This window comes from Pseudophryne corroboree, chromosome 5 (genome assembly GCF_028390025.1).
Source record: "Pseudophryne corroboree isolate aPseCor3 chromosome 5, aPseCor3.hap2, whole genome shotgun sequence".
Classification (NCBI taxonomy): domain Eukaryota; kingdom Metazoa; phylum Chordata; class Amphibia; order Anura; family Myobatrachidae; genus Pseudophryne; species Pseudophryne corroboree.
This window is the reverse complement of record NC_086448.1, coordinates 265,563,949-265,591,914: the sequence shown is the minus strand read 5'-3', so window position 1 is coordinate 265,591,914 and position 27,966 is coordinate 265,563,949. Positions and strand designations below refer to the sequence as shown.

The window sequence follows — 27,966 nt, the reverse complement described above, 5'->3', positions numbered from 1 at the left end:
AATGCATTAAGAAGTGATAAAGCAGTGATAACGCACCAGCCAATCAGCTCATCACTGTCAATGTACATATTGGAGCTGATTGGCTGGTGCGTTATCACCTTGAGCTTATCACTGGTTTATCACTTCTTTATCCCTTCTCCAGGTTAATACATCTGCCCCAAAGTTTATGACGGGTGTAGTATGGTATGCCGGCGGCCGGGCTCCCGGCGACCAGCATACCGGCGCCGGGAGCCCGACCGCTGGCATACCGACAGCGTGGCGAGCGCAAATGAGCCTCTTGCGGGCTCGTTATGCGCGCCACGCTATTTTTATTCTCCCTCCAGGGGGCGCGTGGACCCCCACGAGGGAGAAAAAGTGTCGGTATGTCGGCTGTCGGGATTCCAGCGCCGGTATACTGTGCGCCGGAATCCCGACAGTCTGCATACTGAAGACCACCCGTTTATCACATTATGCAGTGATATAGAAAACAAATGTACAGATGGCGCTTCAATACAATGGTGCAGCAACCTAACAGACAGGACGGTCACCTCAGTCCCTTGAATAGCTTTAAAATGTTCCTTTGTTTTTGCTGTGGTGCGCTCCCTGGGTTAAGATGGATATTCTTACTTATCGGTCAGTCTCTAGGGTCATATATGTTCATCAGCGCTTAGAAATAAACGGATCAATAAATCACAGTCTCCGCTTTTCCACAACAACGCTTCAACAGTTCCCCAATATAGGGATTTTATCAATCAGTGTGTGGGGTTATATAAGTTCATCAGCCTTAGGAGATGGGCGAAACTAGCAAATCACAGATTCCTCTTCTCCACAGGACACTTCACCAATTCCACCAACATCAGGGTCCCAAAAAATATAAAGAGAAGGTTCGCATATGGTGAAGTACAGTAATTTTATTCGACAGATGTGCAAATATGCTAAAATGCTAAAATTCTTCTGGTCATGGAAGGTCCCTCCAATCAATCACCTGTGATTGATTGGAGGGACCTTCCATGACCAGAGGGGAACAAGAACCAGCCGAGAATCCGCAGTGGTTATTTTGGTTGCTGCAAATCCCGGGAAGTAACCTTCCAAGCGCTTCTGGGTGGGCTATCTGACATCCCACACAATCTGGTACGCAGGTCCACATAATTTGTGGTGGATTCTTCTCATTATTTATATGCTGCTTATTCATATGCTGCTATATGAGTTATATGTTTTGCCTATTTGCACATTGGATAACCATATTACCTGTAGCACATTTGGATTGAAGAATTGGTCACAGCATATTTTTGCACATTAGATAACCCCATTATTGGTAGCATATTTGCACTGAAGAATTTTAGCATTTTAGCATATTTGCACATCTGTCGAATAAAATTACTGTACTTCACCATATGCGAACCTTCTCTTTATATTTTTTGGGACCCTGATGTTGGTGGAATTGGTGAAGTGTCCTGTGGAGAAGAGGAATCTGTGATTTGCTAGTTTCGCCCATCTCCTAAGGCTGATGAACTTATATAACCCCACACACTGATTGATAAAATCCCTATATTGGGGAACTGTTGAAGCGTTGTTGTGGAAAAGCGGAGACTGTGATTTATTGATCCGTTTATTTCTAAGCGCTGATCACATTATGCAGAGCTGTGTGCTCTATACATTATCTATACATTGTGAAATCGTTCTCACTACTGTACTCCTTTTTGTTTTGTAAACTGTAATTGTTAGAGAGAATTCAAGTTTCAAATAACAATAGTTATAAAATACTTTGGTGCTGTCTTGAGTAGGCATGCCACCAGATGGATGCAAACTAAAAATTCATATGTGTGCATTTCTTCCAGACTTCAACATTTATAACTTGGAGAATTAACTGATTTAAGGAATCAGTGGCCCTAAAATACAAAAGGCATGTGTAATGGGGCCATGACTCAGCAGTCAGTTAGGGCAAATTTGTGTTTGCAGTTGATTATGTTAAAAAATTGAAAGTGTATAGGGTTAATCAATCGCCGATTCTGCCCAAAAGTTAGCAGAATCTGTATATCGGGTTGTACAATATGTTGAATTTCACTGACCAGTCGTGACTGTAAATTTCTAGTATATGGTGGCAATCAGCTGTTACTAGTATCTAATTACTATTAAAATGGGCACTTTCATGATTTGCGGATCTGATCTTTGAATGAAAATCAACATTGGAATCACTGTCAAATATCTACAATGTATAGGTGCATATTTTTTTTTATTGTAGGAAATGATTGTACACAACAGTCATCCATTTGTAACCAGAATATAGCTGATTTGACGACTTGCAGTCTGCAGCGCTAGAAACACAATATGGAAACAGCTCAAGTTTTTTGTCAATGTATGGCAGCATTACATACTCTTAGTATCTCATTTGAAGAAGACAGTGTGTAGTTTTGGTTTAGTGATCCTGTAAATTCAGGGGGTTATATGCTAAAGTATCTGATTTTTTTTTTTTTTTTTTTTTTTTTTTAAAGGAAAAATAATTTCCCTCATGGTTTTTTTTTATGTATACAATTTCATGAACTTTAAAGGTATTTAATCCAATATGTTACTAATAGACAACCCTATATTAACTCTAACAAATGATCTGATAAGCAGGTGGTAAATCTAAGATTCTGTTGATAGGAGCAGCATTGGATTATTATTATTTTTTTATATTTTGTGTCTTTTCATTGATGCCCCCTACAACTATTTATTATTATTTTTTCTTTCTAGGTCAAAAGCCAGTGTTAACGGATGTTCAAGCTGAACTGGAAAGAATCCCGCGTAATCCCGATATTGTATCCCCTACGTCACCAACATCCCCTACAGAAAGTGAAGCATCTTGAAGATTGCAAATGCACCCTTAAAATTATGTAAAATTGCCTCTGCCTTTTCCTTGGTGATCGTGGAACTGCGGAGACTGAGAAACCTCACTTCTTTTTTTTTTTTTTTTTTTTCTTCTTTCCCCTCTCTTTACCCAGTCCCAATTTAGTAAAGATGCCTGTGGTATAAGCAAAATCCATTACTGGACTGGTGGGTTTTCTTTTTTTTTTTTTTTCTTTTTGTATGACACAGATCTATAATTTAATTTTGATTTTTTTTTTTTACATATTATATGGTCGTTTTTGTTAAGTCACTGGTACAACTGCAATTCCTTCTGTTTAGTTACCTAATCTGAATAATCTAGATAAAATAAAACTTTAATTTCATAGGCTACTAATGATTTGCCATCTTCCAACTGCAAGATGGAAAATATTAAAATACAGGTTTGCTTGTTTGTCTTTCAGACACAAAGGAAAAAAGCAAGTTAGCAAATTTTGTGTAGGCGATGTAGGACACAGAATTTAATTCTGAATTTTGGAGTAACTAAAACTGACAATAATAAATATTGTGCTGCAGTTTCCACTAATATAGTAACCTACGGTATGGGCAGGTTCTATTACCACTTTACTACAAGCACTGAATAACATTTTTGTATGTTTTTCAACAAGGCTGAGATTGGCTTAATTGTGTTGTGTTTAAACTATTGTCTCCAGGTTTGTTTGTCTAATGTGTACAGATCTGCACTAGCTGGTATTTATCTGGTTTACATGGATGGTCAAAGAGTCCTGTCTTCTACAATCAGTTAATAAAGTTGTATTTATTCTCTGCATAGACTAAACAATCTTTTTATATTTGATATATTTATTGTAATCTGTTGCCATTTTTTTTAGTTTAATAGAACTACTACAACTTCAGGCTCTATTGCATCAGGTTGTATATATTTGTATTTAAACTTAATTAAGACCTCCATAGATATTCAGGTATGCAAGTTTCAGATTTACATTAATGCAACAATGTATTTATTTTTATTTTGGCACATATAGGCCCAAATGTAGTAGCCTGCAAGTTGTGGGCCGCAGCGAGATTTCAGTGATTGAAAACAGGTTTCTCTAGCATCATAAGGGATACTGGGGTTCACTTAATACAATGGGGTATAGAAGGGGTCCAAAGGAGTCGGTGCACTTTAAATTTCTTCAACTGGGTGTGCTGGCTCCTCCCCTCTATGCCCCCTCTCACAGGCAGTTTAGGAAAAAGTGCCCTCAGAGAGGATGCACACTCTGGAAGCTCCAGAGGATTTTTTTCTTCAGTTTATTTTAATCTTTTTATTATTTTCAGTATACTGTTTGGGCAACAGTATACCTGCACCATGGGAGTTGGGGGGGGGGGGAGGTACGGTTACCGGCCTCTGTAAGGCATCAGAGCCGCTTCCCCACTGCAGGACTACCGTTCTGAGAGGTGGTTTGTCCCGCGGGGCACTGTGCCTTGGCCGTCGCAATCGCAGCACGCCGCAAACCCCTAACATAGCCTGAAGGTGAGAAGAGGGGTGAGTACAAAATGGCGGCGCAACGCAGGGGCGGCATACGGGACCCTCCATGGGGGGGGACCCGCTATAGTCCCCCTGTGTACACTGGCAGCGGTAGAACATACTAACAGCCCTTGTGATGTTTGCACAGTATTAGGATACTTTGCCAGCATAAAGAATGAGTAGCTCCATCGCCAATACAGGGGGCGGAGCTTACTCAGATCGGGACCAGCTGCATTTTGGCGCCTTTCTCTGCCTTCAGCAGCTGCAGCAAGGACACACAGCTCCTCCGTGCACTCTGGGATACACAGAAAACTGGTACAGGGGTGTCTAACGGGGAGAGCCGCTATTGTACACAATCTAGTGTCCTGAAAAGGACAAGTAATCCAGTTTCTACTGTGATAGGAAATCTGCAGGCTGAATATATTTATAAGTCTGACAGGCTGGGGTGTGCTGTCCTCCTCTCACTCTAGGTCTCAATCTCACACGCAGTAAGGGCAGGCTTGTTATTGTACTTGTCTGTGTGTGTGTGTGTGTGTGTGTGTGTTGTTTACTGTAATTAAGGAAAAACACACATCATGCAAGGTTTGTCACATCAGATTCTCCTCTTCTACAACTGGTTCCCTATCGTGTGACCAATGCAGTCAGTCTTAACAAGTTTATGTAGAAGCTGGGGAGGAGGGTCAGGAGCCATCCTGGCTCAGTGCCATTAAAACTATAATGGCAGACGTGTCATCTCAACTCAGTGCTAATAAACAGACAACACAACAACTGCAACAGGCTGTTGAAGACCTGGCTGCTAAGGCTGATGAAAGACAGACCCCCCCCCTCCTTAATTCAGGGCCACTTAAACGTGGGCTGCCTGATCTACTCTCATAATCTGATGAGTATATCCAGGAGGAGGGGGAGGAACTGGAACCTGATACAAAAAATTCCAGTTCTGCACAGGGTATTGGGCCCCTCATTTTTGCTATCAGTGATGTATTAAAAATCCCTTTGGAAGAGGCTGCTGCACCGCTGACGTTTTTCTTTGCGCAGAAAAAGCACAGCATCCCTGATTCTCCAGAACTAGACAAGGTTTTTAAACAAGCCTGGAAAAATCCTGATAAAAGATATCGGGTTACAAGGAGGTTTTTACACTCTTTCCCATTTACACCGGAGGGTAACAAACATTGGGAAGAACCCCCAGCCGTAGATGTCTGTCTCCCGCCTCTCTAAGAAGGTGGTGTTACCGGTCCCTGGGTCCTTTCAGCTCAAGGACCCTGGGGATAGGAAAATAGAAACTACACTAAAGTCTATTCACACAGCGGCTGACATATCACAAAGACCTGTGACAGCGGGTTGCTGGATGCCTCATGCCATCCATACCTGGGTGACTCAAATTCAAGAGTGCCTAATGGGGAATATGCCTCTGGTCACTATGGGGACCCTCATTAAACACATTCAAAACACTGCACGCGTGCTGTGTGACTCTCTCAAGGAGATAGGCACTATTAATGCGAGGACTACTACCATGGCAGTGTCTGCACGCAGAGCTTTGTGGCTGCATCAGTGGATTGCGGACGCTGAATCCAAGCGCAGTGTGTTGTCTCTCCCTTTCTCAGGGAAGTGGCTCTTCAGGGTTGAATTAGATACTTGGATTTCTAAGGTTACTGCAGAGAAATCCACGTTTCTCCCTTCTGGGTCTCCGCCGGCTAGGCGTTCCTACCCAGTGCTTTCGGACCACCAGATTCAGATCAAGAGCATGGGATGCCTCCAATGTGGCACGAGACACCAGAGGTAAGACTAGAAAAACAGCTGCTGCTGTTCCCCAGGAACCAAGCACCAGTTCAGCTTCCACAAAAGCCTCAGCATGACGGTGCCTCCCCACCCCGAGGGGATCATGAGGTGGGAGCTCATCTGCATTACTTCAGCCGCATCTGGGAAGGCTCCTGCCAGGATAGCTGGGTAAAGGACCTAATTTCCTGGGGCTACAAGCTAGAGTTCGATAGTGCTCCTTCCCAACAAATTTTCAAACCAGGCTTACCAGTTTTGGAGGATACACGGGTTACGCTGCAACGGGCTATCCTAAAGTTGGTCCAGTCCCAGGTCATTGTTCCAGTACCACGGCTACAACAGGGAAAGGGTTACTACTCCAACCTGTTTGTGGTACTGAAACTGGACGGTTCGGTAAGGCCCATTCTGAATCTAAAATCCTTGAACCCTTACCTCAAGGTTTTCAAGTTCAAGATGGAATCCCTGAGGGCAGTGATTGCGGGCCTGGAGGAATGGGAGTTCATGGTCTCTCTGGATATAAAGGACGCTTATCTCCATATCCCAATTTGGCCGCCTCACCAAGCTTACCTGTGGTTTGCCCTGCTGAACGATCACTACCGGTTCCAGGCGCTACCCTTCGGCCTGTCAACCGCTCCGAGGGTCTTCACGAAGGTGATGGCGGAGATGATGTTCCAACTCTGGGTCCAGGGGGTCAATGTTGTTCCTTATCTGGACGATCTCTTGATAAAAGCAAGATCCAGGGAGCTTTTATTGCTCCATATAGACCGCACTATCCAACTTCTGTCACACCATGGGTGGATCCTCAATTTACAGACATCCCACCCGGAGCCAACTCAGCGGCTCCTGTTCCTGGGTATGTTGCTGGATACTGTGGCCCAGAAAGTGTTCCTCCCAGAGGACAAAGCGAGAACACTTCAGGAGATAGTCCAAATGGTGCTCCGGCCTCCGCAAATATCCATCCATCTTTGCACAAGATTGTTGGTGAAGATGGTAGCCTCATCTAGTATAGAAGGTTCCATGCCAGGACGTTTCAATTGGATCTCCTGAGCAAGTGGTCCGGATCACATCTACAGATATACCGGATAATATTTCCCTCCTGTGGTGGCTGCAGTCCTCCAACCTACTGGAAGGTCGAAGTTTCGGGATTCAGGATTGGATACTCCTCATGACAGATACGAGTCTGCGGGGATGGGGAGCTGTCACCCAAGGGGCTCAGTTCCAGGGCAGATGGTCATTGTTATTGTTACCAGCTGTTGCTGGTTGTTTTATGTTAGTGGTGTGCAGGTGTGTGAAGCTCGCTACTCATTGGGGGTGATTCCGAGTTGTTCGCTCGCTAGCTGCTTTCAGCAGCATTGCACACGCTAAGCCGCCGCCCTCTGGGAGTGTATCTTAAATTAGCAGAATTGCGAACGAAAGATTAGCAGAATTGCGAATAGAAATTTCTTAGCAGTTTCTGAGTAGCTCGAGACTTACTCACAGATTGCGATCAGCTCAGGCCGTTTCGTTCCTGGTTTGACGTCACACACACGCCCAGCGTTCGGCCAGCCACTCCCCCGTTGCTCCAGACACTCCCGCGTTTTTCCCTGGCACGCCTGCGTTTTTCCGCACACTCCCAGAAAACGACCAGTTTCCGCCCAGAAACACCCACTTCCTGTCAATCACACTCCGATCACTTCAACGATGAAAATTCTTCGTTCCGACGTGAGTAAATCTACTAAGTTTTGTGCTAAAATACTAACCGCATGCGCACTGCGTACCATGCGCATGCGCATTTTTGCCTTAATCGCTCCGTTGCGAAAATCAGTAACGAGCTAACAACTCGGAATGACCCCCCTTGTTATGTTCCTTCTCTCAAGTATGTCCTTTCTCCTTCGGGCACTATTTTACCTATAACTGCCTGTGGACGGGGGCATAGAGGGGAGAAGCCAGCATACCCAGTTGAAAAAATTTATAGTGCTCCTTTGGACCCCGTCTATTCCCCATCGTACTAAATTGTCCCCAATATCCCTTATTGACTACGAGAAAAGGATTTACCGGTAGGTAATTAAAATCCTATTATTTTTTTTTAATCTAGCGGCTATCACTGAAATCTTGCTGCTGCCTGCAGCTAGGCTGTTACATTTGGGCCATAGTATGCTTTAAAGCCAAAAGTGGTTGGTATATTTGCATAAATATGGATTATGCATAATATTAATGTTAATATAGTGTGACACTGGTTAGGTCATATTATTCCAGTCTTGGATTTAGCTTATAAAATATTTAAAATGTGATGGATTGTTTTGTTTTATCTAAATGATCATTGCTAATTCAATTAATTTACAGGGTTTTTTTTTCTGCTAAATCTGTGGTGGTGTGCAAAGTATTATGGGCAGCTTGTTTTGGTTGCTTTCTATTGGTGTAATTAAGAAACTTGCTTAGGGAGGTATCCTATTGCTGTAGGTATTTTTACTTCACGCCAAAAACAGGCTAGTACCGCGATTTTTAGCTTGGTATTAACGGGTTATCCAGTTATTGACTGTTTTTACATTGCCGTAAATTACCAATTTTCGGGTGATAACACCCGGGATCTGCAATAACTTCTCGGACACGTGTTATTGCTGAAAAAAGGGCTGTTTGGACTGGTTATCGGAGATTCTGCTTCATGTGCCTGAGGCATGTGAAGCCTAATTTGATAACTGCTGGTGGTCGGGGCTAATAAGATAGCCCCCCAGAGGTCCATTTAGCCACTCGGCTAATGGGTTTTTCCCCCATAAAATTATTATGGTCACTTTGTCAACTGTGGTAACCTTGTTTTACACAATACGGCATCAACATAACACCAAGTTTCTCTGACGTCCTAGTGGAAGCTGGGGACTCCGTAAGGACCATGGGGAATAGACGGGCTCCGCAGGAGACTGGGCACTCTATAAGAAAGATTTGGTACTATCTGGTGTGCACTGGCTCCTCCCTCTATGCCCCTCCTCCAGACCTCAGTTAGATTTCTGTGCCCGGCCGAGCTGGATGCACACTAGGGGCTCTCCTGAGCTCCTAGAAAGAAAGTATATGTTAGGTTTTTTATTTTACAGTGAGACCTGCTGGCAACAGGCTCACTGCAACGAGGGACTAAGGGGAGAAGAAGTGAACCTACCTGCTTGCAGCTAGCTTGGGCTTCTTAGGCTACTGGACACCATTAGCTCCAGAGGGATCGACCGCAGGACCCGTCCTTGGTGTTCGTTCCCGGAGCCGCGCCGCCGTCCCCCTTACAGAGCCAGAAGCATGAAGATGGTCCGGAAAATCGGCGGCAGAAGACTTCAGTCTTCACCAAGGTAGCGCACAGCACTGCAGCTGTGCGCCATTGCTCCTCATACACACTTAACACTCCGGTCACTGAGGGTGCAGGGCGCTGGGGGGGGCGCCCTGAGCAGCAATAAAAACACCTTGGCTGGCAAAATAACCACAATATAAAGCCCCAGAGGCTATATATGTGGTAATTACCCCTGCCAGAATCCAGTAAAAAGCGGGAGAAAAGTCCGCCAAAAAAGGGGCGGAGCCATCTCCCTCAGCACACTGGCGCCATTTCTCCCTCACAGTTCCGCTGGAAGGAAGCTCCCTGACTCTCCCCTGCAGTCTACACTACAGAAAGGGTAAAAAAGAGAGGGGGGGCACTAAATTTAGGCGCAGTATAACTTATAGCAGCTATAAGGGGACATAATTCAGTTAGTCCCTGCATTATATAGCGCTCTGGTGTGTGCTGGCATACTCTCTCTCTGTCTCCCCAAAGGGCTTTTGTGGGGTCCTGTCTCCTTTAAGAGCATTCCCTGTGTGTGTGCGGTGTGTCGGTACGGCTGTGTCGACATGTTTGATGAGGAGGCTTATGTGGAGGCGGAGCAGATGCCTATAAATGTGATGTCACCCCCTGCGGGGCAGACACCTGAGTGGATGGACTTATGGAAGGAATTACGTGCAAGTGTCGACTCCTTACATAAAAAATTTGACGACATGCCAAATGCGGGACAGCCGGCTTCTCAGCTCGTGCCTGCCCAGACAATTCAAAGGCCATCAGGGGCTCTGAAACGCCCACTACCTCAGATGGCAGACACAGATGTCGACACGGATACTGATACCAGTGTCGACGACAATGAGTCAAATTTAATGTCCACTAGGGCCATTCGTTGCATGATTGAGGCAATGAAAGAGGTATTACACATTTCTGATATAAACCCAGGTACCTCAAAAAAGGGTATTATGTTTGGAGAGAAAAAACTACCAATAGTTTTTCCCCCATCTGAAGAATTAAATGAAGTGTGTGAAGAAGCGTGGGCTTCCCCCGATAAAAAATTGGTGATTTAAAAAAAAAATTACTAATGGTGTTCCCTTTCTCGCCAGAGGATAGGTCACGTTGGGAAACTCCCCCTAGGGTGGATAAAGCGCTCACACGTTTGTCTAAAAAGGTGGCACTACCGTCTCCGGATACGGCCGCCCTAAAGGAACCTGCTGATAGAAAGCAGGAGGCTATCCTAAAGTCTATATATACACACACTGGTGTTATACTGAGACCAGTTATTGCTTCAGCGTGGATGTGCAGTGCTGCTGCTGCTTGGTCAGATTCCCTGTCGGAAAATATTGACACCCTAGACAGGGACACTATATTGCTAACCGTAGAGCATATAAAAGACTCAGTCTTGTACATGAGAGATGCACAGAGGGAGATCTGCCGGCTGGCATCTAGAATAAGTGCATTGTCCATTTCTGCTAGGAGAGGCTTATGGACTCGGCAGTGGACAGGGGATGCAGATTCTAAAAGGCACATGGAAGTTTTGCCTTATAAGGGTGGGGAGTTATTCGGGGATGGTCTCTCAGACCTTGTTTCCACAGCAACAGCTGGGAAGTCAGCATTTTTGCCCCATGTCCCCTCACAGCCTAAGAAAGCGCCGTATTATCAGGTACAGTCCTTTCGACCCCAGAAAAACAGGTGGGGAAAAGGTGGGTCCTTTCTGTCTAGAGGTAGAGGAAGGGGAAAAAAGCTGCAACACACAGCAGGTTCCCAGGAACAAAAGTCCTCCCCCGCTTCTTCCAAATCCGCCGCATGACGGTGGGGCTCCACAGGCGGTGCCAGGTACGGTGGGGGGCCGCCTCAAAAATGTCAGCGATCAGTGGGTTCGCTCACGGGTGGATCCCTGGATCCTTCAAGTAGTATCTCAGGGGTACAAGCTGGAATTCGAGGCGCCTCCCCCCCGCCGTTTCCTCAAATCGGCCTTACCGACAACTCCCTCGGGCAGGGAGGCTGTGCTAGAGGCAATTCCCAGCAGGTAATAGTCAAGGTACCCCTACTTCAACAAGGACGGGGTTACTATTCCACACTGTTTGTGGTACCGAAACCGGACGGTTCGGTGAGACCCATTTTAAATTTGAAATCCTTGAACACATACATAAAAAGATTCAAGTTCAAGATGGAATCGCTCAGGGCGGTTATTGCAAGCCTGGACGAGGGGGATTACATGGTATCTCTGGACATCAAGGATGCTTACCTGCATGTCCCCATTTACCTTCCTCACCAGGAGTACCTCAGATTTGTGGTACAGGATTGCCATTACCAATTCCAGACACTACCGTTTGGACTGTCCACGGCACCGAGGGTGTTTACCAAGGTAATGGCAGAAATGATGATACTCCTTCGAAAAAAGGGAGTTTTAATTATCCCGTACTTGGACGATCTCCTAATAAAGGCGAGGTCCAGGGAGCAGTTTCTGGTCGGAGTAGCACTATCTCGGGAAGTGCTACAACAGCATGGCTGGATTCTAAACATTCCAAAGTCACAACTGGTTCCTTCCACACGCTTACTGTTCCTGGGGATGATTCTGGACACAGAACAGAAAAAAGTGTTTCTCCCGCAGGAGAAAGCCAAGGAGCTGTCATCTCTAGTCAGAGACCTCCTAAAACCAAAACGGGTATCGGTGCATCACTGCACACGAGTCCTGGGAAAAATGGTGGCTTCATACGAAGCAATTCCATTCGGCAGGTTCCATGCAAGTGGGACCTCTTGGACAAGTGGTCGGGATCGCATCTTCAGATGCATCAACTGATAACCCTGTCTCCGAGGACCAGGGTGTCTCTACTGTGGTGGCTGCAGAGTGCTCATCTTCTAGAGGGCCGCAGATTCGGCATACAGGACTGGGTCCTGGTGACCACGGATGCCAGCCTTCGAGGCTGGGGCGCAGTCACACAGGGAAGAAATTTCCAGGGACTTTGGTCAAGTCAGGAGTCGTCCCTACACATAAATATTCTGGAACTGAGGGCCATTTACAATGCCCTAAGTCAGGCAAGGCCCCTGCTTCAAAACCAGCCGGTTCTGATCCAATCAGACAACATCACGGCAGTCGCCCATGTAAACCGACAGGGCGGCACAAGAAGCAGGATGGCGATGGCAGAAGCCACAAGGATTCTCCGATGGGCGGAAAATCACGTACTAGCACTGTCAGCAGTGTTCATTCCGGGAGTGGACAACTGGGAAGCAGACTTCCTCAGCAGACACGACCTACACCCGGGAGAGTGGGGACTTCATCCAGAAGTCTTCCTACTGTTGGTAAACCGTTGGGAAAGGCCACAGGTGGACATGATGGCGTCCCGCCTCAACAAAAAGCTAAAGAGATATTGCGCCAGGTCAAGGGACCCTCAGGCGATAGCTGTGGACGCTCTAGTGACACCGTGGGTGTACCAGTCGGTTTGTGTTCCCTCCTCTGCCTCTCATACCAAAGGTGCTGAGAATAATAAGAAGGCGAGGAGTAAGAACGATACTCGTGGTTCCGGATTGGCCAAGAAGAGCTTGATACCCAGAACTTCAAGAAATGATATCAGAGGACCCATGGCCTCTACCGCTCAGACAGGATCTGCTACAGCAGGGGCCCGGTCTGTTCCAAGACTTACCGCGGCTGCGTTTGACGGCATGGCGGTTGAATTCCGGATCCTAAAGGAAAAGGGCATTCCGGAAGAAGTCATTCCTACGTTGATAAAAGCCAGGAAAGAAGTAACCGCAAACCAATATCACCGTAATTGGCGGAGATATGATGCGTGGTGTGAGACCAGGAAGGCCCCTACAGAGGAATTTCAGCTGGGTCGTTTTCTGCACTTCCTACAGTCGGGAGTGACTATGGGCCTAAAATTGGGTTCCATTAAGGTCCAGATTTCGGCTCTGTCGATTTTTCTTCCAGAAAGAACTGGCTTCACTGCCTGAAGTTCAGACTTTTGTAAAGGGAGTGCTTCATATTCAGCCCCCTTTTGTGCCTCCGGTGGCACCTTGGGATCTCAATGTGGTGTTGAGTTTCCTAAAATCACATTGGTTTGAACCACTTAAAACTGTGGATCTGAAATATCTCACGTGGAAAGTGGTCATGTTATTGGCCTTGGCTTCGGCCAGGCGTGTGTCAGAATTGGCGGCTTTGTCATGTAAAAGCCCTTACCTGATTTTCCATATGGATAGGGCAGAATTGAGGACTCGTCCCCAGTTTCTCCCTAAGGTGGTATCAGCTTTTCACTTGAACCAACCTATTGTGGTGCCTGCGGCTACTAGGGACTTGGAGGATTCCAAGTTACTGGACGTAGTCAGGGCCTTGAAAATTTATGTTTCCAGGACGGCTGGAGTCAGGAAAACTGACTCGCTTTTTATCCTGTATGCACCCAACAAAATAGGTGCTCCTGCTTCTAAGCAGACTATTGCTCGCTGGATTTGTAGCACAATTCAGCTGGCGCATTCTGCGGCTGGATTGCCGCATCCTAAATCAGTGAAAGCCCATTCCACGAGGAAGGTGGGCTCATCTTGGGCGGCTGCCCGAGGGGTCTCGGCTTTACAACTTTGCCGAGCTGCAACTTGGTCAGGGGCAAACACGTTTGCTAAATTCTACAAATTTGATACCCTGGCTGAGGAGGACCTGGAGTTCTCTCATTCGGTGCTGCAGAGTCATCCGCACTCTCCCGCCCGTTTGGGAGCTTTGGTATAATCCCCATGGTCCTTACGGAGTCCCCAGCATCCACTAGGACGTCAGAGAAAATAAGAATTTACTCACCGGTAATTCTATTTCTCGTAGTCCGTAGTGGATGCTGGGCGCCCATCCCAAGTGCGGATTGTCTGCAATACTTGTATATAGTTATTGCCTAACTAAAGGGTTATTGTTGAGCCATCTGAGAGGCTCAGTTATATTTCATACTGTTAACTGGGTATAATATCACGAGTTATACAGTGTGATTGGTGTGGCTGGTATGAGTCTTACCCGGGATTCAAAATCCTTCCTTATTGTGTCAGCTCTTCCGGGCACAGTATCCTAGCTGAGGTCTGGAGGAGGGGCATAGAGGGAGGAGCCAGTGCACACCAGATAGTACCAAATCTTTCTTATAGAGTGCCCAGTCTCCTGCGGAGCCCGTCTATTCCCCATGGTCCTTACGGAGTCCCCAGCATCCACTACGGACTACGAGAAATAGAATTACCGGTGAGTAAATTCTTATTTTTTCACATAGGAAACCACACTTTTTTTTTATTTTGGAAATTAACCATTCGTTGGTGTAACACTCCATCTATCGAAATATTAACTTTGCTATACCCTGTAAATTCTGAAAGGGGTTTAAATCAGGAGTTCCTTGCTCACTGCAGCAAGGTTTATTTTCAATGCTTCAATAACGGACTTCATTTTTCTGTAACTATAGCAAGGAGAGAGGTCATGCTGAAACTATGCCACCACTGTTTTAGAAGCTTTTACGTATGAGCTAGGGTATTCAACATGCGACCCTCCAGCTGTTGTGGAACAACACATCCCAGCATATATTATTGTTAGGCAGGCTAAAACTGTACCAGTGCATGCTGGGATGTATAGTTCCACAGCAGCTGGAGGGCTGCATGTATAGTGAAACAACAATAATAATTACTGCGCTTGGTATTCTTTCTTAACATAAAATATATAAATATAATTATTATATTATTGCTCTCTTTTAATGGACAGGAGGCTTGTATTCATTAAACCAATACATTTCTCTAGCATCCATAAGGGATATTGGGGAGACTTAGTACGATGGGGTATAGACTGGGTCCAAAGGAGCTGGTGCACTTTAAATTTCTTCACTGGGTGTGCTGGCTCCTCCCCTCTATGCCACCTCCCACAGGCAGTTAGAAAAAAGTGCCCTCAGGAGAGGATGCACATCTCTGCAGCTCCATAGCGTTTTCTTTAGTTTATTTTAAATCTTTGTTATTTTCGGTATGCAGCATACCTGCACCGTGGGAGTTAGGTGGGGGGAAGGGGGGAGTGGTCACCTGCCTTGCGAGGTGTCAGAGCCGCTTCCCCGCTGCAGGTCCTGAGAGGTTGTTTGTTCAGCGGGGCACTGCGCCTTAGCTGTCGCAATTGCAGCACGCTGCACACCCCTAACACTAGCCTGAAGGTGACTACAGTTGTGAGTACAAATCTGGGGCCCCACTAAGGGGGACCCCCGGTTAAAGGTGCGGCTGACACGCAGGGGAGGCATACGGGACCCTCCTGGGGGGGACCCGCTATAGCCCCCTGTGTAAACTGGCTCGCGGTGGCTTAAACTAGCACTTGTGTGATGTTTTTAAGCACTTTAGGAGACATTGCCAGTATAAAAATCTCTGTAGCTCTGGCACCATTGGGGAGGGTGGAGCTACCTCAGAGCGGGACCAGCATCATTTTGGCGCCTTTCTCTGCTTACTGCAGCAGCAGCAGCAGGCTCTCACAGCTCCTCCTAACACTCAAGACACACTGGAAAACTGGTACAGGTTGAGTATCCCATATCCAAATATTCCGAAATATGGAATTTTTTGAGTCGGACTGTGAGAGTGAAACTTTGTTTTCTGATGGCTCAATGTACACATACTTTGTTTAATACACAAAGTTATTAAAAGCATTGTTTTAAATGACCTTTAGGCTGTGTGTGTATAAGGTGTATATGAAACATAAATGAATTGTGTGAATGTACACACACTTTGTTTAATGCACAAAGTTATTAAAAATATTGGCTAAAATGACCTTCAGGCTGTGTGTATATGAAACATAAATGCATTCTGTGCTTAGACTTAGGTCCCATCAACATGATATCTCATTATGGTATGCAATTATTCCAAAATACGGAAAAATACGATATCCAAAATACCTCTGGTCCCAAGCATTTTGGATAAGGCTTTCTCAACCTGTATAGGTTGTAGCAAAAGGGGGAGAGCCGCAATCTGTGTCCTGTAAAGGACAGTAATCATAGGTTTTCACTGTGATATAATAAGCTGACTGCCTCACTGGGGCTTTGTAGCTGGGGTATGCTGGTCCCTCTCTCTCTCTCTCTCTCTGTATGTATGTATGTATGTATGTATGTATGTATATATATATATATATATATATATATATATATATATATATATATATATAACCACAAAAGCGTAGTTTACCTGCTCTACTCTCTGATTCAGATGAGGATGGACAGGAGGATGGGGAGGACTTGGATTCCGTTCATGGGGATTCCGCTTCTGCTGAGGGTATTGAACCCCTCATTCTGGCTATACGGGATGTGTTAATACTCTCTCTAGAGGACGCTGCGTCACAGCAGTCGTTTTTCTTTACACAGAACAAGTCTAATGTAATTATCCCTGATTCTGCAGAGTTAGATGACCTGTTTAAGTTAGCCGGGAAAAATCCAGACAAAAAATACCAAGCGTCAAAAAGATTTTTGCACACTTTCTTATTTGCTCCTGAAGGTAGGAAATTCTGGAAAGAACCCTCGGGGGCTGACGTATCAGTCTCTCGACTGTCAAAAAAGGCGCTGCCTGCCCCGGGCTCCTTTACTATAAAGGACCCTGGGGACAGACTTAAGTGTAGTCTCTATTATTCTATCTACACAACAGCAGGTGTATTGCAAAGGCCGGTCATAGCGGGTTGCTGAATGACCCATGCCATTCACACGTGGGCTTCTCAAATTCAGAAGGGCCTCTCCGGGAATATGCCACTGGTTACTACGGTGACTTTCCTGAAGCACATTCAGGACACTGCACGCGTCCTGTGTGACTCACTCAAGGAGATGGGCAATATTAATGCTAGGACCTCTGCTATGGCAGTGTCGGCGCGCAGGGCTTTGTGGTTGCGTCAATGGATAGTGGACACAGAGTCCAAGCGCAGTGTGGAATCTCCTCTTTTCTGGGGAATGGCTCTTTGGGGTTGAGTTGGATACGTGGATTTCTAAAGTTACTGTGGAGAAATCCACGTTTCTCCCCTCTGGGGCCCCACCGGCTAGGCGTTCCTACCCGGGGCTGTCTGTTCAGTCCTTTCGGTTCAACAGATTTTGATCTAGGGCCAGAGGTGCTTCCAATGCGGCTAGAGGCTCCAGAGGTACGACAAGAAGACCTGCGAACACCGGTTCTCAGGAACAGAGCACCAGTTCCACCTTGTCCTCAGCATGACGGTGCCCACCCAGCCCGAGGGGATCTCGAGGTGGGAGCTCGATTGCGTCACTTCACCCGCATCTGGGAAAGCTCCTGCCAGGATACCTGGGTAAGGGTCCTCATTTCTCAGGGCTACAAGCTGGAGTTCGACGGTGCTCCTCCCCAATGATTTTTCAAATCAAGCTTGCCAGCTTTGGAGGATACGCAAGTTATGTTGCAACAGGCCATCCAAAAGTTGGTCCAGTCCCATGTCATTGTTCCAGTACAAATACAACAACGGGGAAAGGGTTATTACTCCAAACTGTTTTGTGGTACCGATGCCGGACGGTTTGGTAAGTTCCATTTTGAATCTAAGGTCTTTGAACTCTTATTTCAGGGTTTTCAAGTTCAAGATGGAATCCTTAAGAGCAGTAATTGCGGGCCTGGAAGAACAGGAATTAATGGTTTCCCTGGATATCAAGGATGCCTACCTTCATATTCCGATTTGGCCACCTCAGGCTTATCTGAGGTTTGCCCTACTGGACGATCACTACCAGTTCCAGGCACAGCCCTTCGGCCTGTCCACAGCGCCGAAGGTATTCACAAAGGTAATGGTGGAGGAGATGATCCAGCTCCGGGTCCAGGGGGTCAATGTTGTCCCTTACCTGGTCAATCTTCTGACAAAAACAAGATCCAGGGAGCTTTTATTGCTCGATATTGACCACACTATCCAACTTCTGTCACACCATGGCTTCTCAATTTACAGACGTCCCACCTGGAGCCAACAGCGGCTCCTGTTCCTTGGATGTTTCTAGATACTGTGGCCCAGAAGGTGTCCCTCCCGGAGGACAAAGCGAGGACACTTCAGGAGATGGTCCGCATGGTGCACCGGCCTTCTAGATTATCCATCTTTGCATAAGATTGTTGGAGAAGATGGTTTCCTCATGCGAGGCGATCCAATATGGGAGGTTCCATGCCAGAACATTTCAATTGGCTCTCCTGATCAAATCTACAGATGCACCAGATGATACGGCTGTCACCTCAGGCCAGGATTTCCCTCCTGTGGTGGCTGCAGTCCTCCAATCTCCTGGAAGGCTGGAGTTTCGGGATTCAGGATTGGATCCTCCTCACGACAGATGCGAGTCTGAGAGGATGGGGAGCTGCCACCCAAGGGGCTCAGTTCCAGGGCAGGTGGTCAGCCCACGAAGCCCTCTTTCCGATCAACATTCTGGAACTTTGGGCAATCTAGAATGCTCTGCTTCAGGCCTTTCCTCTGCTCAAGGATCACGCGATCCAAGTACAGTCGGACAACGCTACAGCAGTGGCATACATCAATCGGCAAGGAGGAACAAAAAGCAGAGCCTTCATGCGAGAGGTGTCAAGGATACTCCTCTGGGCAGAAAGAAATGCAAGAGCAATGTCCGCAATCTTCATTCCGGGAGTGGACAACTGGGAAGTGGACTTCCTGAGTCGTCACGATCTCCACCCAGGGGAGTGGGGGCTCCACCATCAGGTGTTTCAGCAGATCACTGACCGGTGGGGCTCCCACAAATAGACATGATGGCTTCTCGACTCAACAAGAAGCTTCACTGGTATTGCTCACGATCCAGGGACCCTCAGGCAAGGGCAGTGGATGCACTGACGTCGCCTTGGCCTTATCGGCTGGTCTACCGGTTTCCTCTGATTCCGTTGCTCCAAAGGGTGCCCAAGCGAATCAGAAATCAAGGAGTCCAGGCAGTTCTGATTGCCCCGGTTTGTCCTCGGAGGGCGTGGTACGCGGATCTTCTGGACATGTCCGTCGAAGACCCTTGGCCTCTACCACTAAGAGGAGATCATCTTCAACAAAGTTTGTCTACCCGGACTTACGGCGACTTCGTTTGACGGCATGGAGGTCGAGCGGAACATCCTAGCTCAGAAGGGCCTTTCCAAAAGGGTCATTGCTACCATGGTTCAGGCCAGGAAACCTGTGACGTCAAAACACTATCATCATATCTGGTGGAGATATGTCTCTTGATGCGAGGAACGCTTGTTTCCACCTGTGGTGTTCCACTGGGGACGTTTCTTACGTTTCCTGCAAGCTAGTGTGGCAAAGGGCTTATGTCTGGGTTCCATTAAGGTCCACACTTTGAAATTCCAACACTACCCTGGGATTTGAGTTGGAATTTCTACAGTCTTCCTAGTTTGAACCTCTGATGACGGAAGACAAGTACCTCACGTGGAAGACTGTGATGTTACTGGCCCTGGCTTCTGCTAGAAATGTCTCAGAATTGGGGGCCTTATTGTGTAAAAGTCCATACATGGTCTTTTACGAGGACAGAGCGGAGCTCAGGACTAGGCAGCAGTTCCTGCCGAAGGTTGTCTCTGCGTTCCACCTGAATCAGCCTATTGTGGTTCCGTCAAGTTCTAACACTTCTGCTCCTCCAGGAGTATTGGATGCTGTGCTAGCCTTGAAGATCTATGTCAAGCGAACGGCTCGGATCAGGAAGATGGATTCCTTGTTCATGCTCTGTGATGCGCAGAAAAAGGGTTGTCTTGCTTCGAAGCAGTCCATTGCTCGTTGGCTTAGACTTGCTATGCAACAGGCCTATGTATCGGCAGCCTTACATGTTCCTAAGTCTCTGAAGGCCCACTCTACAAGATCAGTGGGATCTTCCTGGGTGGCTGCCCGTGGAGTCTCGGCCTTGTAACTATGCCGAGCTGCTACCTGGTCGGGGAAGAACACTTTTGTAAAATTCTGCACGTTTGATACCCTGGCCAAAGAGGATACCCAGTTTGGGCAGGCGGTGCTGCAGACGTCCCCATCATATTAAGGGCCTAATTTAGACCTAATCGCACGCAGGCAGGCTATTTTTTTAACTGCTGCCACCAGGTAATCGCTGCCTACAGGGGAGGGGGTAAATGCTTTGCAGGGGTGTGATCGACTGTGCAGTGAGCTGCCCAAACAAAAGTTTGTGCAGTTTCTGCACAGCCTAGGACTTACTCAGCCGCTGTGACGATCTGGGATGTGGCTAACGTCAGGAACCCTCCCTGGAAACGGCCTGGCACGCCTGCGTTTTTCCGAACACTCCCAGAAAACGGTGAGTTGCTGCCCACGAACGCCTTCTGCCTGTCAGTCTTCTTGCGATCGCCAGTCGTTGCTGTCCGGCGGCGACGCGCCTGCTAATTGCGGATCACACGCATGCGCAGTTCAGACCCGATCACACAGCTGCGGGTTCTGTTTATATGCTTACCTGTTCAGCTGTTGCTGTTGTTGTTACCAGCCGTTGCTGGTTGTTTTATGTTCGTGGTGTGTAAATCTCACCACTTATTGTTATGTTCCTTCTCTCATATATGTCCTTTCACTATCAGGCACTGTTTTACCTTTAACTGCCTGTGGGAGGGGGCATAGAGGGGAGGAGCCAGCACACCCAGTGAAGAAATTTAAAGTTCCTTTTGGTCCCCGTCTATACCCCATCGTACTAAGTATCCCCAGTATCCCTTATGGACAACGAGAAAAGGATTTACCGGTAGTTAATTAAAATCCAATTTTTTATTAAATACTATTTATTGTCCCACATAAACAAACACAATTGCAGTATTGCTAAACAATATACAATAATTACAAAACTTTAAAAAAAATAATTAATAAATAGCTCTCTCAAAAAGTTCACAATTCTGTACTCCACTCCACTGTAATTATTTGTAGGATTGCAACAAAATTGTTAATTTTAGTTGAGCATTTAGTGCATATGTTGCCAGTCCTTAAGCTATCAAAGTTATTAAGCCAGGTAAAAGCTATCATTAATACCCCTTTCATGTTGCACAAATAACCCGGTATATTGCTGGGTCGACCCAAGTGGAGGTGTGATGTGAAAGGGCCAGGTTGACATAACCGGCATTTCAACCCGGTAAAAAAGCATTGTTTTACATGGGCTATTACTGTGGCAGGTGCGGTGTGAACGGGTTATCCGGGTCGATGCGATCTGGGACCTGCTCACACTATGGAGAAGGTGTCATGAGGATGAGATTATCTCCATGCTCCACCCCCGTCCCCGATGGCAACCCGACCTGGCATATTGCCGGGTCGGGTTGCAAGTCTGAAAGGAGTCTCATGGTAGGTCGTACCCAGGAAGGACCAGTGTCCAATTCCCGGGTATGACCTGCCTTAAGTAACGATGTTAGTAAACAGCTGTAGAATAAAAATCAGTGTTATAATGGCGTCCAGTAAGTATAGTGTATGTTCTTTAATGGGTTTCATTAGATCTCTCGAATAAATAACTGGTCAGTGACTTGTGCCCGCGTGCTATTTATTTATGATCCAAGCGTGGCCATGCTGTCAGGGTATAAATGCAGAATACTTATCTCTTTACATAGAGCGGCGGCTGGGCTGGCAGGGAGAGTAGAAGCAGAAGCACCGTGTAATTACTGCTCCGGATTTCTGCTGGGCGGTAAGATACTTCACCATTAATCGTATGGTATAATACCCTTGAAATCGAGTTTCACGTCATTTTTCTGAATTCATAATTACTTTAATGTGAGCAAGGCATTCAGGCCTTGTCGATGTTTAACCACTACAAACTTTTTTATTTATTTTTTTGTTGCATTTATTTCTACATCTACAAGTTTATGCCACTCAGAATCAGTTAGTACACTACCAGCTGCCAAATGTCTTTTTAAAGTCTTGCTTGTTTCATTTGGGAGGGAGGGGGGGGGGGGGGAGTTGCTTTGTTTCTGGTGGAATGTCCTGTTCTCTTTTCAGTGACACAGATCCAGTTTCACTATGCATGTTATGCATCCTTGAAACACTAGATTTACTGATTTGAGCAGAGTTGACAACAATCTAAAGTCTGAAGGCAGAATGAACAATATTTTAACATTCATGAAAAACTGTACATAAACTTAACTGCATTTGAACGAACCATCTGAAACCGGTATTTTCTGCTCCAGGACACATTATGAATCGGCGCCATCTCTCTAGTGAAAACTTGTGCCTCTATGCTCTGGGTGGGGGAGAAAAGTAATACAGAAGCCCGTCAAGTATACCCCGTCAAAGTCAGCCGGCCATAGTTTATACTTTCAAAGTGAGGAAGTTGGCAACAAAAACAATAATGCATGCTTTATGGGTTACTGTACTGGTATTTCTTTCCTCAAAGGTTTGTGCATAAATAATTACATAACTCAACTTGTATGTATTTTGAGTGCCATCTCTTGCCTTTTAAAGGATATTAATTAACTTACCTAATATTGACATCAATTGCAACAGTTTGTTGTATGTTGTAATTGTACAAGGTGGTTTTTCAAGAAGTGTACTTCATCAAAAATATATCCATAAAAAGTCTTGGTGTGTTTATTCTTTTATAAAAAAAAAAAAAAAATCCCATGAAATTCTAATTAGTGTAAACCGTCATGGATTAAGTGTTTTTAGGGAGAGAGTGAATATATATATCTATATACACATTCTCTAAAGCCCATCTGTTGTCTAAATCCCAGTACATAAATATAATGAAAAGGGAGGTATGCAATGACTATTGGCCAACGGTGACTGAGTAAAAATAGTGTATGTAGTGTAATATTGTCCTGTTGCAGGTATCGAAATACCATGTTACTGTAGGCACAAATGAAGAACTTTCTAAATAATTTCTTTGTACCATTTTGTATATTACAGCGCAATGGTAGACACCATTACAGTGTACTATCGAGTACCTAATCCGGACACTTACTACATAATCTATATAAACATTGTGTATCTCTGTAATTTTATTATTACATTTCCAATTAAATGGTTTTCCATCATACTATAACTTAATTCTAACTTGTAAACCTGCTGCTGCTTTTTCAATGTACAGTAAGTGAATTTTGAGCACATTATTCATTTGCCATATTTTGTCAGTAGTTGGTGCATCACTTATCACTGCATAATCCTTTAACTTCTATTCATTCTCTGAGGATATGCAACAATGATTGTACTATAGTTTGAACAATGGAATTTGCAACACTAGGGCATACTCAATTGAGAGAGATTTGTTAACCACCTTTAGAGCAAGTCCAAATTTTCTAAATAAATTTATTTATAATATATTTTAAGGAAAAATTGTCGAGATTGGCTTCTGAACACTTTGACCTGCCCAATGCCTAATTAAGCAATTGGAAATTTCAAAGACACAGAATAGAATATCTGTCAGATCATGGATGCTGGTGTCAGTGGATTACATAGTCTCTGATACAACACAGCCACTACTTGGCCACCCCCACCCCGACTAGTCACTGCCCAGAATTAAAACCTTGGTATCCATCTCTGATTTAGGCCTTTAGTACTACTTAATTCTATAGCTAATAATCCATTAACATATATTCAAAGTAAGAACAAACTGTAGTAGTACATGTTCAATCTGAAAATGTGTTAAATGAAGAAGAGAGCCGGAGTTTTTGGTGAAGGTAATTTAGGAAATGGAATAAAATGAGCCATTTTAATGAAACAATTATTCCCCCAAATACCGTAGTAACCCTTTAACTCGGTGTTAAAGCCCATGGGGCACAAATGAACCAATTGTTCCACAGGAACCTCTCTAGGAATTTTATAGTGTTGGTGATATCTGGATGCCCGGTTACTTTGCTGGCATGAATCTCTAATAAAGTGGATTCCCTCAGTGGCACAGGTATAAATATATAAAGAAAAAAAAAAGCAAATTACAAAATATGGAGGTAGGTGTTGGACCTGAATAGACAAATCCTGAGTAAAATTAGTGTAGACAATGGTTTCGGAAGTAATGGTTGAAGCTTTGTGGAGAAGATTCATATGTTTCTCGATAAGGCATCAGCCTCCATATTCCTTGAACCTGGAAAATGTGTGATAATGAGACTGAGATTAGAGAAAAACATAAAAATAAAAAAAAATTACACCAAAACGACGGTCTCTGCACAACTGAATAAACAACTGAGAAAGGAATGGCAAAAGATACTTATTTTTAATAGTGACTTAATTCGGACTCCTCAAATCAATATGTAAATCTCCCATTTTTATTTCTCTTACGTCCTAGAGGATGCTGGGGACTCTAAGGACCATGGGGTATAGACGGCTCCGCAGGAGACATGGGCACTGTAAAGCTTTAGAATGGGTGTGCACTGGCTCCTCCCTCTATGCCCCTCCTCCAGACCTCAGTTAGTTCCTGTGCCCAGTGGGGAGACTGGATGCACTGCAGGGGAGCTCTCCTGAGTTTCTCTGAAAAAGCTTTTGTTAGGTTTATTATTTTCAGGGAGCACTGCTGGCAACAGGCTCCCTGCTTCGTGGGACTGAGGGGAGAGAAGCAGACCTACTTCTTAAGAGTTCAAGGGCTCTGCTTCTTAGGCTACTGGACACCATTAGCTCCAGAGGGAGTCGGAACACAGGTCTCACCCTGGGGTTCGTCCCAGAGCCGCGCCGCCGTCCTCCTCACAGAGACGGAAGATAGAAGCCGGGTGAGTATAAGAAGAAAGAAGACTTCAAAGGCGGCAGAAGACTTCAGATCTTCATGAGGTAACGCGCAGTGGTAACGCTGCGCGCCATTGCTCCCAGCTCTCACACACAGGCACCACAGTAAGGATGTAGGGCGTAGGGGGGGCGCCCTGGGCAGCATTAATATACCTTACATAACACTGGCTAAGTACATATATACACTATAAAGTATATATATTTCCGAATCCCCCGCCAGTATAAAGATTTAGAGCGGGAACTAAGCCCGCCGTCGGGGGGCGGAGCTTGTTTCCTCCAGCACTAACCAGCGCCATTTTTCTCTTCTCAGCATACAGAGAAGCGGCCCCAGACTCTCCCCTGCTGTTAGTTAATACAGAGGGACAAAACGAGGGGGGGGGGGGCACATTTATTTGGCGCAAAATATGTGGTGTTTTACAATTGTAATAAAAAGCGCTGACAGACTGGGGGTTTTTCTCTCAGTAAACAGTGGCTGGCATACTCTCTCTCTGTCTCTCCTAAGGGCCTTATGGTGGGTCAGTCCCCATAATATTAGGTATCCCTGCGTGTGTGGGGATGTCAGTACGTCTGTGTCGACATGTCTGAGGTGGAAGGCTCATCTAGGGAGGAGGCAGAGCGGATGATTGTGGTGTCTCCGTCGGCGCCGCAGACACCTGATTGGATGAATATGTGGAATGTTTTAAATGCTAATGTGACTTTATCACAAAGTTTGGACAAAGCGGAGTCCAAGGATTAAAGCAGGAAGTCAATCCATAGCTTTTACTGTGTCATAGGGCCCTTTGGGGTCGCGGAAACGTCCCCTTTCACAGGTAGTAGACACCGATACCGACATGGATTCTGACTCCTGTGTCGACAGTGATGATTCTTAGTGGCACCCAAGGGTGGCCAAGTGTATTCAATATATGATTGTAACAATTAAAGATGTTTTGCCTATCACTGAGGACCTCTCTGTCTCTGACACATGGGGTCGGCATGTTTAAGGGAAAGAATCCGGAGGTAACTTTTCCCCCATCTCACGAGGTGATTACCCTGTTTGAAATAGCTTGGGAAACTCCAGATAACTAACTGCAGATTCTCAAGAAAATATTATGGCGTAACCTTTCCACTCCCAGGACAGGTTACGGTGGGAATCCTCACCCACGGTGGACAAGGCATTTACGCGCTTGTAGAAAAAGGGTGGTGTTACCTTCCCCTGATACGGCAACCCTTAAGAGTCCTGCTGATCACAGACAGGAAACTACCTTAAAATCAATTTATACATACGGGTGCCCTACTAAGGCCGGCAGTAGCGTCGGCATGGGTGGATAGCGCAGTTGCAGCGTGGGCAGATAACTGGTCATCTGTCATTGACACCCTAGATAAAGATACCTTTTTGGTGACCTTGGGTCACATTAAAGACGCAGCATAATATATGAGAGAAGCTGCGAGTGATATTGGGCGGTTGAGTTCAAGAGCCAATGCCATGGAGTTTTCTGTTAGACGGTCCCTGTGGACCTGCCAAGGGACAGGTATACTGTTTAAAAAAAATAAAAAGACTTTACCTTACAAAAGTGAAGTTTTATTTGGGGAGGGCCTCGCGGATCGGGTTACACAGCGACCGCGGGTAAATCTACTCTTCTGCCTTATGTTTCCCCACAGGAAAAGAAAACACTGCAATATCAGATGCAGTCCCTTCGGTTGCATAAGTTCAGAAATGGGGGCTTTTCCTTCCTCGCCAGAGGTGGAGGTAGAGGGAAAAGAACACCAGCTACGGCTATTTCCCAGGGACAAAAGTCCACCCCGTCCTCCACAAAATCCAGTACATGACGCGGGGGCTCCACTGAGGGAGCCAGCGCCGGTGGGGGCACGTCTTCGACTCTTCAGACAAGTCTGGGTTCAGTCGGGCTTGGGTAGTAAAAATTGTATCCCAGGGATGCGAATTAGAATTCGAAGATGTGCCTCCTCACCGATTTCTCAAATTGGTCCTGCCAGTTTCCTCCTCAGAGAGGGAAACCGTGACAGCTGCCATAAAGAAACTATCATCAGTAAGTGATTATCAAGGTTCGCCTTCTACAGGGGAAGGGGTTTTATTCAAGCCTTTTTTGTGGTCCCGAAACCGGATAGCTCGGTCAGGCCCATTCTGAATCTAAAATCCCTGAACCTATGTCTGAAAAGGTTCAAATTCGAGATGGAATCTCTCCGGCCAGTGATCTCCAGCCAGGAAGGGGAGGTTTATTATGGTGGCACTAGACATGAAGGATGCATACCTTCATGTCCCCATTTATCCTCATCAGGCGTACCTGAGCTTCGCTGTACAGGATTGTTATTCCCACGTCCGTCAAGTTAATGGCGGACATGATGGTACTCCTGCGCAAGCAAGACGTCACATTTATTCCATACTTGGACAATCTCCTGGTAAAGGCGAGTTTAAGGGAAAAATTGTTACAAAGCGTATCTCTCTCCCTGAGAATACTACAACAACACGGCGGAATACATATTCTACCAACGTCATAGTTGGTTCCAAACTCGACTGCCGTTTTTGGACATGATTCTGGACACACAAAAACAAAAGGTCTTTCTTCCAGAGGAAAAAGCCCAAGTACTCCAGAACATGGTCAGAGGCAAAATGAGTGTCAGTTCATCAATGCACTCATGTATTAGGAAAGATGGTGGCGGCCTACGAGGCCATTCCACACGGACTTTTCAGTGGGACCTTCTGTACAAGTGATCAGGGTCCCACCTGCACATGCATCGGAGCCCTGTCCCCCGGGTCAGGGTCTCTCTTTCTCTCTCTCCTGTGGTGGCTCCAGAGTGCGTACCTTCTAGATGGTCGCAGGTTTGGTATTCAAAATTGGGTTCTTGTGACCACGGACGCGAGCCTCCGAGGATGGGGAGCAGTCACACAGGAAAACAATGTTCAGGAAATATGGTCAGGCCAAGAGGCTTACCTACACATCAATGTGCTGAAATTGAGGGCCATTTGCAACCGCCTCAAACTGGCAGAGAATTTTCTTCACAACCTGCCTGTTCTGACATAGTCGGACAACGTCGTGGCAGGGGAAC

At 45.9% G+C, this 27,966-nt stretch overlaps 1 protein-coding gene and 1 long non-coding RNA gene across 5 annotated transcripts in view; one reads left to right on the top strand and one right to left on the bottom strand.

Moving 5' to 3' along the window:
• DYNC1LI1 (dynein cytoplasmic 1 light intermediate chain 1) overlaps positions 1-3,627 on the top strand; it is a 92,129-nt gene extending 88,502 nt beyond the window's left edge. For all 3 annotated transcript variants that reach the window (XM_063922295.1, XM_063922296.1, XM_063922297.1), the window contains exon 13: positions 2,713-3,627. In XM_063922295.1, the coding sequence (XP_063778365.1) occupies positions 2,713-2,825 (113 nt within the window). In that variant the 3' untranslated portion in view covers positions 2,826-3,627. The remainder of the gene's footprint in view (positions 1-2,712) is intronic.
• The window catches only part of LOC134927592 (uncharacterized), a 137,081-nt gene that overhangs the window by 46,984 nt on the left and 62,131 nt on the right, over positions 1-27,966 (bottom strand). Inside the window, exons 2-3 of one of the 2 annotated variants that reach the window (XR_010177679.1) lie at positions 24,148-24,292; positions 22,361-22,456 (exon numbers count right to left, since the gene is read on the bottom strand). This is a non-coding gene — a long non-coding RNA (uncharacterized LOC134927592). The remainder of the gene's footprint in view (positions 1-22,360; positions 22,457-24,147; positions 24,293-27,966) is intronic. The other variant, XR_010177680.1, reaches the window with a different exon arrangement.